Source organism: Acanthaster planci, linkage group LG02 (genome assembly GCF_054643075.1).
Source record: "Acanthaster planci isolate LZ-2023a linkage group LG02, COTS_SCS, whole genome shotgun sequence".
In the NCBI taxonomy this organism is placed as follows: Eukaryota; Metazoa; Echinodermata; class Asteroidea; order Valvatida; family Acanthasteridae; genus Acanthaster; species Acanthaster planci.
The window spans coordinates 22,750,957-22,764,471 of NC_141778.1; the positions used below are offsets into that span (position 1 = coordinate 22,750,957).

The window sequence follows — 13,515 nt, forward strand, 5'->3', positions numbered from 1 at the left end:
CCCCCCCAAAAAAAACAAAAGCAGCAAACACCTGATTACAATCGGATTACGCAAAGAATCAAGTCGTTACTGATGTCACATTTCCTTCCTATTTACGGTAGACCCCACCTCTGCACCAGAATAGAAAACACCGCCCCAGGGACTGAATTTAATCCTATCAGTGTCCCTCTTCTCCAGCCCCCCTGACTGTCCTGGGCCTTCCTCTTCTTTCCTCAAGTCGTCGTGTTTTTACAGTGCAGTCACGCTTTGCCCTGATGTGATCTGGCATTCATCAGCCACGGCCCGCCTGGGCTGGACACTGTTTCTGTAACACCCAGGCTGTCCGTGCTCAGCATTCCCTGGACAAAAATCTACATCAGAAAATGTCTTTGAATTTTTGATCACTAGTTCCCCTGTCAGATTCTGTCCAACTGCATTGCTACTGAAGGTGGACCGATTTAATTTAGAAGTCATGTGGAAACTATTAAAAGGTTTGATTGCATTTGACAGAATTTACCTCCTCTTGCATTCTTGCTTAATGTGTTTGTATATTTATGTTTATTTACTAATTAATAACTGGAAGTTTCATTTAAATGATAGTTCAGACATTTGCTGGTTGTTGTTTATTATTACAAAATCATTACATTTATAATTAATCTATTCTCATTTGACTCATTAATTTTTGAAAAATGTACATTGTTATTGACAAATTCTTTTGCAATTGTTCTTCGTTTCTAAATTTCCTTTATTGTTTAGTTTAAGTTTCGGAGGAACATGTTAAAGGAAGGGATTATTGTCACAACATACATGTACTTTTCACAGCCTGACGTGATATTTTGAACAACAAAATGAGTTCATCTTCTTGATATCTGGTGTCCTGTCTGTTTTCATCGTAGATGATGTACGGATATTGTTGAGGGAAATAATGATGGAAGCAAGGAACCTGACTCAGGCCGAGAGGTCAGTGAAGAAGAAATCCTTGGGCGCAAACAATCTCCATAGGTTTGAAATCTGTCAGAAAGACAGCATTGTTTATTGGGTGGCATGCCTTTAAAACATTCACAAAAAAGATGGTTTCCTGCAAGTTATTGTTTTTTTTTCCATTGAACCCCTGTCCTTTTTGGCTGGCTCTGTATTTTCGGGATTTGTTCAGTGCCCCATGTTTGCTGTCTGTCTCAGAGTTGTTATTTTTTTATTCTTTTATTAACATCCATCCAAATGCAATTTGTTGCAGATGTTCCTTGTTCCTGGTGGAGAACGATGAACTCGTAGCCAAAGTATTCGACGGCCATGTCTTAGATGTAAGTAGGTAATCCCCGTTGAAAAAAAAAATTAGTGCGTAACGTGAGAGCAACTTCTCCGTCAGCTGCGCTGTTTGTTAATGAAGGCTACAGCCAACGGTGATCCACAGAAGAAAAAAGTTTTCTTGTCACTTTTCCATCTCAACCTCGATCTCTCAATTCATTTCTGTTGTTTCCTTCAACAGGAGATGGGAGAGGTTCGGATACCAATCACTCAGGGCATTGCTGGGCACGTAGCCACTACTGGTAAGTTGATTTCCCTCTGTTGAATTTATTTTATTCATTTCATTCTGTTTTGTTTTATTCTGTTACAGTTTGTTTCACGAGAGTTCGGATTCATGAGAGTACTTTATCTGTCAAACTTTGCCAAAAAGCTCATTGAAAACACATAAAAAATAATTGGCAAATAATGCCCAAATCCTCTTGTCTTAAATGCGTAGTTAAGATTCTGATTTGCACTTCTACTGATGAGTGAGTGCTATCCAGTGTCTGTCCTGGGTAAGCTTAAATAATACACAACAATGCATCTTAACATCTGTCACTAGACTAAAACTCTGGTCAGATCAAGATGTCATGTTCTTCAGGTTGAATTCTTGCAATGTGCTGCTTTCAGTTTTCACGTAATCCTCATTCATGTGCCTTGGCCACTGTTCTTATCGCCATTTTTTTTTCCGTCAAACTAACGGGTGCTAATACATAGCAATCATGAAGATGAAGAAAGAAATTGACAGGAGCAGGATTTGACTCCGTCTCCTCTTAGAGTATCACGCCGTCTGATGGTTTTTGTCCCTCCTTCTCTCCCCCTCCCCATCTCCCAGGCAAGATCCTGAACATCAAGGATGCCTACTCGCACCCTCTCTTCTACCGCGGAGTGGACAACAGCACGGGCTTCAGGACCCGCAACATCCTCTGCTTCCCCATCAAGGATCGCTCAAGTGAGTGTGCAGAAGGAGGTCAGGACAAATTTATTCTCCAATTTTAATCCGTATGTGTGTGACATCCAATACACAAACCACAAGAAGTCATCTGTCGCTGAGAGCTTGCTGTTTGCCAAGATCTCTTCATCCCGTTCACCTTCATTTTTCACTGCTTTCTTAACACGACTCATGTTGAGGTGAAGGAATGTGTGGTTTATTTTTGTTTGTTTGGGGAGTTTTGAGGGCTTTCTCACAAGCGCTGTCACCAAGATGGATTAATCATCAGAATTGAATGCTTCCTTTTTGCTGTTTTGACGAAAGACTTGTGCTGCACTTGGTGGCAGCAAATATACCAGTGTCCCACATGACCGATCTACTGGTGTTTACATCCCGTGTGAGCTAAGGCACACAAAATGATGCAAACAAGCCCGAACCGGTCTCATGAGACCGGTTTGTTTGCTGCCACCGAGCGCCTCAAAAGTCTCCCATGGCGTTGGTGTGTTTGCCATAGAATCTAGTCTTGGAGTATCGGTTGCAAGTTTGCTCAGTGTGGCCAGTAGCTTCCAGGACGATTGGACGAGTAGAGCTTGGGCATCTTTTGCTGTTGTATTTGATGATTGAATTTGTTGTTGCTGCAGTGGTGTGGTTGTTTGCTGGTCCACAGCTCTCGTCTCTGATATTTTGTTCCAAACTTTGTTCCAGTACTTAAACTGTTGATAGCAATGCTTTTTGGGTTTGAATAGCTTAACTTGAGTACCCAATGGAGGAACCTCATGGAGTCGTTTTCTCACGATGTTTTGGAGTTTGTGTTGTCTGAACTTGTTCAGTTCTGATTAAACACAGTGGATCAGCATCTCTCTAAGCTTTAAAAATGAGCAGAATCTCTATTTTAGTAGCTAAATGTAGAGCCAATATAGGGAAGCCATAACACCCCCCCCCATCTCCCTTGTCCCTTCCCACTCGACCGCAGCTTGTGAAGCCAAGAGACAGCCCTGCCCTTACAGAATGTGGACATTTGCAAGACAGTTCACCAAATCACCTCAGTGGCAGGCTTGAATGTGCATCGTTTTATACAGATTGCCAGTTGTTGCATTCAAGAACTCGGCGCATGCTGTCCTCGCCGCTATTGAGTTTTGCAGCCCATTGTACCCGCCGAATTGTATTGCCCACAACCAGTTTGTCGCAAGGGCTTTTTGTTTTCATGTTTTCAAGAATGGCATCTGGTTCCACCTTTTCTTTTGAGACATTTTTTGCTCCCAGATGAATGCTGCCTCTTCCCAGTCAAATCATGGAGCTTGACATGATTTGTTTTGTTCGATTGAATGCGGTCCTTTCCAATCTTCTGTCGTATTTTACTAACCTCCGTACGGCCGCCGTAATCAAGAACACGCACAAGGGCCCAGACTGACAATCGCGCTACACACTGTTAGTGTCTGAGCAGAGCATCAGCTAACTTGGTGGGAAAACAAGGAAGAAATAGCCAGTTTGATTTCTTCGTGCAAAGAATTTTGCCCTTAAACAAGGCATATTTAGTGTGCACATTATAACCAGTTTTGACCGAAACACCTCACTAATGGCACTGGGGGTTGTGAATGGTTTGAAACTATAGAGAGTTGGATCTTTTTATCAAGAAAAGAAATGTACTTCATACGAATCAGTTTTTAATTTTTTAAATAAGGCCGTATGCTGTAAGGTGCACTGTAGGCCATGTGTACACCGTTCAGAATCAATAATTCTGAGTGAGATATTGAAGTGAATCGACCTTGTAGGCCCTACTTTGTTTCAGCACTTTCATTGCAATCAGTTACCACACATTTTCTTGAAATCCTTATTTTCACCAGCTTGAAGAGCGGTGCCAGATTGAATCTCAGAACACAAACGTCTGTCAGTTCACTTTTAGGTAATATGTACACGCAGCATAAACAAAAGAAATGCATAGTGAAAAAGACCTGCATTTTCATTCAAAATTCAATTTTACCAACAGTCAAGGATATGTGTATTTTGTGGGTGTTTGGCCTCCATCCCTCCAAATCAGAGATAAAAAAGATGATCGCGATGAAGCAACAGTGGTGTCTTCAGTACCGCCGTTCCTTTTCTTTTTTAAGAAACATTTTCTGCTCCAGTTGACAGGGCACAAACATGTTTTTCACCAGCGTTGCTGCGTCTTGTACTGAAGATGCCAAGTGGCCTAGAAGCACAGCCGCCCTCGGGCCGCAACCTGCCCCCCCCCATCCCCATCACACACTTCATTAGGCCCCTACTGCAGCTATTAGCCCGTCTGTTTCGATGGCGCATGCCATCTGTTTTCCTCCATCTGACCAACAAGGGTGGGAGGGGAGAGGGTGTTCTTAAGTCAGGCATTCTGGTCAAATTGGGCCTGGTTTCAGCTGTCGGCTTGTTCAGATGTGAGGGGTGCTATGTGTGCCGGTGGAGTTGAGGGCGAGTGCGTGGGTCGAAAAGGGGGGAAAGCGTGCCTAGCCGGGGAGCGTGACTCGGATACTACCATGTATCACCTGGATTCCCACATCACTCCGACATACCAGCAATCTGCGAGGTTTATACAGGGCAGGGTGTCAGTTTCACAACGTACTTCAGTAGCGTATTATATCAGGTAGTGGAACTTTTAAAAGCGGGTTTCAGGAGTTGTGGAAAATGCTTTTGCATTCCTACACATACATGTATGTGCAAAAAGTGCATGTTGGTACATTCTTCTTTCTGCATATGCTTCCAACATGAAGAAATCACGATCACTTTTAAATGAATAAGTAGTTATATCCAAAAGGAAGAAGTCATGAGGCTTCCATTTTGACAATCTTCACTAATTCTATTCAGACACCCACTCATGCACGTTCTGTCGATAGTTCTTTCTTTTTTTTTTTTACACACTGTAGTAACATTGCGTTACATATTTCATGTACCACCTAACTACCTAATTTTTTTTATTTTGTTCTCATTTGCGGTGTGATCTTAATCCATAAGATAGGAGTATTCTTGAAACGTCCTCAGCAAAACCTTAGAAATTAATTAAAAAGATGTACAAATTAGGGAAACAGTTTAATATTAGTTAAGAAAAGTTATTTGATCTTCAGTAGCGTGAAAAGTGCTCCAACTCATTCCATTCGCTCTCCATGTTCTTATTTAGTGCCATTGGCATATATGTAAACTCCTATTTATTCATGAGTGCACATTTCTTTCATACATACGATTAAAGACATCTGTTATATATTTTAGCAAGAACCTCAAATACTTATCTCGTGCATTCTGTCATAAATATGCATCATATTCGCTTTTGGCTTGAGGTGTTGAATATTCATGTGTGTGAGGGGATCTTTCTTACCGCTGCACAGGCCAACCGGGCTGTCCCTCTGTGCTTCACAAGGACCCATCACAGTTGAAAGACTGTTGGTGTGTTGGGGACGGTAAGCGCTGCTCCGAGCGTCATGGTTAGTTTGTGACTTTTTTGCCCTCCCCGAAAAACAAAAACACCCCAACCCGTTGAGCCCGCCATGCATCATGCATCAATTAAAGACCTCATGAATTATGCATCAAAAGTTTGAAACCCACATGAAACAAATGCATGTTTCTGTTCACTTTGAAGAGTAAAGATTGAACGATTTTGGGGAAAGCCTGACAGCAGTGTGAGGTTCATTACTGCAGTGCCTTGGTATTTTTTTTTGCTAGCTTGAACAAATGGCAGAAATCTGTTTCAATTCCCATCCCGCTGTACACTTGTTTTTGCCAAATTGTTACAGAGCAGAAACCATCGGAGTTAGGTATGTCACCATGAATAAACTATTAAGCCTTGCATGTCAAAGAAATGGTGTATGAACACCCCCCCCACCACCCTTCCTTCAATGGGCAAAAATGGAATAACAAGCGTGCAAGCTGTTTTTAAGTAGCATGCAGTTGAGTCCAGCAGATGCTTTGTTATTTCTCTGTTGGAATGTACCGTCTTGAGATCTGGACTCTTTGATGCAGGCCAGTTGCAAAGTTCATGAGAAGTGAGTAAATTTGTCAATCTGACCAAAGTCCCCTCTTTCACCGTAACCCTCACCCCATTCCTTACCCTTGTCCAGTCACTTTTGTTGTCGGTTACCCGTGCCGAGTGTGCACAGTATTGCTCAAGGAGTCCGTATTGCTGGAGTTGTTCTGCCACCTTGGGACTTGATGGAACTCCAGCATTCCCTTGCATGGCAGAAAGTAACAAACCTCAAATCATTTCACCCCACAAGTTTGTTCATAGATTGTTGAACATTTGCACTGTACTGACTAACTGTTTCTGGATGGCCACTTCGAATAATGAGAGGAACATTTCAACTGATGCAAACTTGGAAGGTGTGATTTAGGCTTTGATACTTGAAAGAGCTTTGAAATTTTTCCTCCCAATTGCTTCATTGGCTTCATATAATACACAGTATGCATAGGCTCCGGTGAAAGCTTCTGTCATACTGACAGAGAAAAAGCCTCATGTGTGAGGTTGGAACTAGGCACGGGCCTCCAATTGCCCCTTATAGAATATGTGTCATATCTTTACAAAAGCATTTGGTTTTATGGCACCGACTTCCCACATACAGACGCAAACAAAATGTATGTTTACTACAAACATTGTCAGTGCTGTAGTCCAGAACATTAAATTTGTAGTACAGATTTTACTGCCAGTGGTTAACTTGTTTTAGCGGTAATATTGGCACAACTACAGATTAATTGGGAAATATCAATACCGATACATGTGGTAATGTGAATGAATAAAGTTGTGATTTTCGGCATTGGGCGATGTTCACCATAGGGCAAGTGAGTCAGTGCCAGCTTTTTTGTCTGGCAGCACATGCACTGTACCACCAGGCAACCTAGTCAGTCACCTTGGAGCAACGTCCCGTGTGACAAAAATAAAATAGCATTCTCAGTATTCATGGTTGGTACAGAGTAGGCACAGAGTGGGCAGGGTCACTGCCTGAACACCTGGCACACAGTCGCAATGCCTTCGATTCAGCCTCTTTCTCTTACTCACCACAAGGAGGTTCTTGTGCAGGGCACTCATATTCGAAACAGGCTTGCAAAGAAATTCCATTTTGAATCCTCACGTGCAAGTTATTGTTAGCACAGCCCTGTTAAGGGGTTGCCAGCTCATGCATGACAGCTATCCCATCCTGGTCCCTTTTTGTCTGAGACTTGTCCACAATTGTTTCAAATGGTTGCCTCCCAAACCCAAACCCAAGCTACACTAGGGCCTATTCCAGTCGGAAGGCTTCCGTTTAACTTCATTTGTGAAAGTCCTTTCTGGAGATAGTTTGGTATCTAAAAATGGTAATGTTTTGTAGAACTTCTGCTTGCCCAGACCTTGTTAAGCTTCTATTTCTCTCCCTACAAATCTTATTGCCCGACACGTAGTTACTACATAGTTAAAGAAGATCATCAGCTTAGAAGTGCCCAGCATTTGGTGTAGTACCCTGATTTCACCTGTGGTGTATACATGCTCTTTGTATGGCTCTAGTAAGCACAGTTCAGGACTGCCTGTTTAATGGTCACAATTAGCATTGTTGATCCAATTTTCCAGCAAACTATCTCACAGTAGAGATCTTGCCACTAAGAGTTTTTTTCCTCTTCATCCTCTGCAGCCAGTAGCTCAAGTTATCTCAGCTCATGCTGTTATTCTCCTTCCTAGTTTGATACATGTACGTGGATGGCCATAGTTTTGTGCCAGTAGCCCCAAGTGGTCCTGGGAGGTACAAGGTGCAAAATGTTCTCCCGGACGTACTTACTGTATTTATATTGAAGACAGTGTGATGAACCACCCCAGGGAAATCATCTCATCACCACCTCTCAGCTCGAGTTGTCCATGTTCCAGCTAGCACACCCCCCCTGCGGCTGAACTCGCCCTACTTTGGGGCTGTTGCTTCCCCCCCCCAGGTTTCTCCGACCGCATACTGAGCAACCAGACTGTAGCCAGCACGATTACTCATCGGACAAGTTTCTCAGAACTGCCCGATCGGAATATTCTCTTTCCCAACTCCCCATCCCCCCCCATGCAGTTGGCAACACCACAGAGGAAAGTATGCCCCGATACCTGAAAAACATCCTCAGGAAATAACACATGTTCTCAGAGATCTTAGAAGCCGACAAAAGACGAGCTCCCTAAATGAACACAGTTGTGCTGGCATCGCCTGCAAGGATGAGCATATTAGTTATTAATATGAAACGCCTTCCATTCATCCCCCCCCCCATGTGAACGGATGGTGGATCAAAGACGACCCGATAGTCTCCCCCGTCATCAATGTGGTCTCATTGTTGTCAGGTGGCCTACTTGTGGGACATAGCTCATTGTGGACACGGAGCCTGTACCCCCATTAATTGCTTCAAGACTCCCCCCTGTGGTGTGGCGTGCATACATGTAGATGAATCATTCCTCTTATTGCTCCTGGCGTCTTTGAATGCTTGCATAATGTTGTGTAGGTTCAACACTGAATTTTTCTCAGTACTTATTTAGTTTTGGGGAGGAAATCATTCTGTAAATCAGCTAAAATTGTTCATGCCGAGTTATCTTCAATCAGCTCTGTTGTGTTGGAGTAGTATTTCAGGAATAAGTGTAGTTATATCCGTTAAAAATAAACAGATCTTGCACTCAAATGTAACTAGAATTGATTTTCTTCTGGAAGATAATTTTTGTTGGAGGGACCATCTGTCTCTTCACAGGCGGGGACATTTTCCGCAGCCTTGTCTCTCTCTCTCTCTCTTTCTGTGATCTTATTTGCTATTGTGAAAGCATGTGATCATTTGCAGTCATTTGCCAGTTGAAACTTCCATCATGGCAACATCACACAAATCAATTTGAAAAGTAAAGCTTTCAAATTATCCTTTGCAAGTTTCATTGGTTGTGACTGCTTTAATGAATTGTAGAGTACACTAACAAGTTTCTCTCATGATCAACATTTTATCAATGGGTCCTTATCCTGGTTTTGGTGATGCGGTTTACACAAGTTTTGCACGGAGGTGCGAAGGTTTATGTGGATGTGTATTGGTGTATATGGCTGATACTCAAAGCAGTGCTGGCCAAGTACATGTTGTTCATAATTGCCCTGATGTTGAACCACACAAAGATCAGACTCAGAACCCAAGTTGTGATGAAGTCACTGCAAGTCAACCAGACCTATTCCAGATGCAGGATTCGAGGAGTTCCCTTTCTGTCCTTGGTCACCGTGATGATAAGCCCCCTTTTCTCTTGACTTGCCACTTTATCATGTGTTTGACTGGATCACAGCCACATGAGGAAGTCTGACTAACATCTGTAAGCGCATAAAGCAGAGTTGTGTGGACTTGAGGCAGCATGACCACTAGATTTGAAAACATGACTGCCCTACATCCGTGACAGGACTCGTGGGCTCTCAGCAGCATTTGAAGCATTGCCACAGAAGTGCATATGGGTTGTAATCATCCCCCTACATGTATATGACTGGGTATTTATGATTTTTTCCCATCTGCTCTCAAGCTAATTTGTTGCTTTTGAAGTTGAGTTCCTCCATGAAGCCAAACCATCTCCATCTGAATGATTTCCACTTTAATGTGTGATGCTTCTTCGTTACTTTATGAACAGGTGTTTTGTTTATTTTGTTTATCATGTTCATTGTATTATCTACCCTACGTTGCAGACTGTTGCCAAAAGTCAATAATGTGAAGTAAAATCTGTACAGTTTGTGCAATCACAGCTGTACAGACACCTGCTTACCCAATTTTGTTGATTGAAATGTGTGCAGCGCATTTTCTCTGTGGAGATATTGGCAGTATTAATGTTACTTCAGTAAAATACAATGCTCCATATTTGATTGGCTGAAAAAATGGGATTTTTTAAATTGAAATGTTCAGTGTACATGTACTTCATAGTTTTGACTTTTGGTGAAGATTCAATCCTTCATCTTTTCCTCAAAATCCAACATTGACTACTTACGCGTGTAATACTCAGTAGTTGGTTTCATTTTCTTCAATCGTTTCATTGAGAAAATTTATCTTTGAGAACGTTTGTAAATCTTACGATTGAGGTTTTTTTTTCTCTTTAAATTACAGCCGTTGTTGGAATTGCTGAGCTATGCAATAAAGTAAACGGTAAGAATGGAACTCTTTCTTAACTTGAGATTGAAGTGATTATTCGTTGGGGGACTTGGTTGAAGAACATGGATTCACAGTGTTTTTCTGCCTATACGCAGTGATCAAATAATGTCCTGCATGTTGTATTAGCGCGTGCTTCTGCAGCACTTAGAGTTTCATTTCCTGTAATGGTCACGAGTATTTGATCCGTGATGGGGGAAATTGTATTTCCTTGCCGAACAGGTCTGTACTTTACGAAACATGATGAGGAGGTGGCCGCTGTATTCTCAATCTACTGTGGCATCAGCATTGTACATGTAAGTGCTGGGAAAACTGGCCACCCTTCCAATTGGCCGCCAAAGATCTGGCACCTATAATCGGCCTCTGAAGTTTATCAGGGTGACTTGGCCAGGAATACGGGATGACTTCAACGTGGCACATACTTTACCTCGGACTCAGATTTTGCCTGTGATACATTCAAGTGCATGAAGCTTTGACAATGAGGCCAGTGTGATATTCCAACAGCGCATGTCCAAAATGAAGCCGATGAGGTCATTCAGGAATAGCAACGTGCAAGGGTCTGCCCTGATGTGTTGCCATAGGCTGACTCACGTGTGCATTTTGCTTGAACGATTTGCCTTTTTAAAATACCAAACTTGCTCATTGTCATGATTCTGAGACTATGAAGATACAGCAGCAGAACATTAGGATGTGGACTACTCTGATGAGATGCGCAAAATCTGAATTGGGTGATTTCAGACCCTCATAATCTGAAATTTCAGAGCCTGAATGGTTCAGGATTTACGACTTTTTTTGCACTTCACCCGTTGTACAAGTTTCATATAATCATAGCCATTTGGGAGACTTTGTTGTTCTTCATTGCTGAAGTCTCATTTTATTGTCATTGTTACAACCCCCCCTCAGCTGGATGTTTTGAAGATCTTACCCCCCGTCTCATTCCTGTACTTAAAGCCCGCGTACTACAACAAACTTAGCTTCCAGTGTTGAGTAAGGAAAAACAATGTACTTATTCGTTCTCAGTTTGAACTGAAGCACTGCCGTGACTCTTGGATATTTCCATTTTTTCCCCCCCTCTCGAAATGGTGGCAGAGTTTACTGTATAAGAAGATGAAGGATGCACAATACCGCAGCAAGCTGGCCAATGAGCTGATGATGTACCACATGAAGGTAACGCTCTGACAGGCTGATACATGAGAACTGCCCCCGGGCACTTTGCCCCCGTTTTGTACTTCAAGGCCCAATTTGCTCCCAAATTACTTAAAAGGGTTTGTTGCACTGAGGTAATGGAGGGGAATGTGACCCACCACGGGCGATGTGTAGACCATTAATGACATTCGGATTACCCATGCGTCTACTCAGTACCGAAAATGTGTCAAAGCACAGCATGATAAACAAGACAGCGATAATCAAAGGAGTCGTTTTCCGTGTCTGTTAAAGAAGATCAAGACATTTCCTCAAAAAGGGAAATCAGACACTGAAGAAGTTCAAGTGCTTTTGCTACAAACCCCCAAACACCTGTTAAAAAAAAATGTGTCAGGGATGCAATATAGAGCACCAAAGGGTGATGGTTAGCTAGCCAGAAGGGAAGAACAGCCTGGATCATGGGGGGGGGCTGCGATTTCAGCTACTGGATCAGAGTCGTTTTGATGTCATTGAGCGGGCTTACTCCCTAGGCACAGTAAATAGTGGAAATTCCCGGGTTGTTTGTAGTGACAGTCCTGTGCAGAAGGCACAGTCAAAAATGAAGTCATGTAAAATTGCATGAAGAAGAAAGATATTTTGGACTTTGGTAACATGTTTGTCAATCTGGTGGTACGACATACCTTTTGAAACATTTGCGTTGAAGTCACTAAGAGATTGCGGATCCGGACTGCAGCAGCATCCAACCATTGTGATGAATTAATAGCCATGCTGGCCTGATTTCATTAGGCTGCTCAGCAGAATAATCACATGGCCAGTTTATGTGCCAAGCAAACAGTCCCTGGGGAACCAACCAGATTTGGCACATACAGTTTCATGAATATTGAGCTGGTAGCCTGTTTTCTTGCTGAGCAAATAATTTCTCTGCATATGGCAAATTTCTGTCCCTGCTCCCTGGGCAGTGTCATGTTGGAACTAATGCCAGCGCTTGTGTGCATATGTTGATTTTCCCAGGGTACAGAGGAGGACATCAAGCCACTCTTGTCCAAGGAGTCGGTGCCTAAGCCCGAGTCCTTCCATCCCCAGATGGCAAGCTTCACCTACTCACCCAGGGGCATCCCGGATGAAGAGACCATCCGCGTGAGTAGTCAAGCAAGTCGGCTAACCTGGGAGTGTGTAGGCAGTAATGGTCATGTGCCACAACTCTCAGAAAGCTTTGAATGTGGGGTCATAGCTAACGGTAATAACATTTATAGATGGAGTATCAAGATGCCTGGAATAACAGTTAGGTTCATCTCTGTTTTTAGTTTGTCATTTAGACTCTCAGCAAATTTTGGTTAACAAGGTTTAATCTGTTATTTGGTTAAAATGCAAGTTTAACGTGACATTGGAATTGCAATGAAAATTGCAATGGTGTGAAAATGGATTCATTGAACTGGGCTTGTGAAATCAGTGCAAGACCATAGGGCTTCTGCAGTCATGAGTGCTCTCTCACATTTTGTGACCCTATTGAACAACTCTGTGGCAAGTCTCCAAAGCCACTTGTGAGTTGATGACCATCCTCGTCCCCAGTGTGAATAAGCAGGTACCATCAATATCTATCACTATACAATGTGTGTATTGTTCATCTGGGTGTCAAACTGAGTGATACATCGGAACAGACTCTCCTGAAATCAACCAAGAGTAGCCCGCAAGAATGGCCCTAATGACTCTTGTGGGACCCCAGTCATATTTAAGCCGGAAATCATAAAAAGAAATCACTTTACCAATCCTGCAGGGATCAGGCTTGCCAGGGAGATGAAGTCCTTTAAATGCCTCTTTGAACTTTGTGAAAATCCCTTGGGAAGCATGTAATCTTATTACCTGGGCCAGAAGAGTGTGCATAATACTGAAGAGGAATATTGTATTACACTGAGTGATGTGCTTTCCTTGAATGCATTTGGACAACTCTACGAGGTACATTTTATCAGGCTGCGACTGGATATCCAAAAGCACAGTCACTGTGTTTGATGGAAAGCCACCTGGCTGTCCGTGATGGGGAATGGAAGTCTTTAAAATAGTGGCTGAACTCGTCATGTTTG

General features: G+C 42.7%; 1 protein-coding gene across 17 annotated transcripts in view; it reads left to right on the forward strand.

Moving 5' to 3' along the window:
• LOC110976225 (cGMP-dependent 3',5'-cyclic phosphodiesterase-like) overlaps window positions 1–13,515 on the forward strand; it is a 131,456-nt gene that overhangs the window by 103,101 nt on the left and 14,840 nt on the right. For 13 of the 17 annotated variants that reach the window (XM_087133854.1, XM_087133850.1, XM_087133852.1 and 10 more), the window contains 9 exons: window positions 876–939; window positions 1,214–1,280; window positions 1,466–1,526; window positions 2,099–2,233; window positions 5,545–5,640; window positions 10,253–10,291; window positions 10,517–10,590; window positions 11,384–11,461; window positions 12,449–12,574. In XM_087133854.1, the coding sequence (XP_086989980.1) occupies window positions 876–939; window positions 1,214–1,280; window positions 1,466–1,526; window positions 2,099–2,233; window positions 5,545–5,640; window positions 10,253–10,291; window positions 10,517–10,590; window positions 11,384–11,461; window positions 12,449–12,574 (740 nt within the window). The remainder of the gene's footprint in view (window positions 1–875; window positions 940–1,213; window positions 1,281–1,465; window positions 1,527–2,098; window positions 2,234–5,544; window positions 5,641–10,252; window positions 10,292–10,516; window positions 10,591–11,383; window positions 11,462–12,448; window positions 12,575–13,515) is intronic. The other 4 variants (XM_087133849.1, XM_022229316.2, XM_087133846.1 and 1 more) reach the window with 3 other exon arrangements.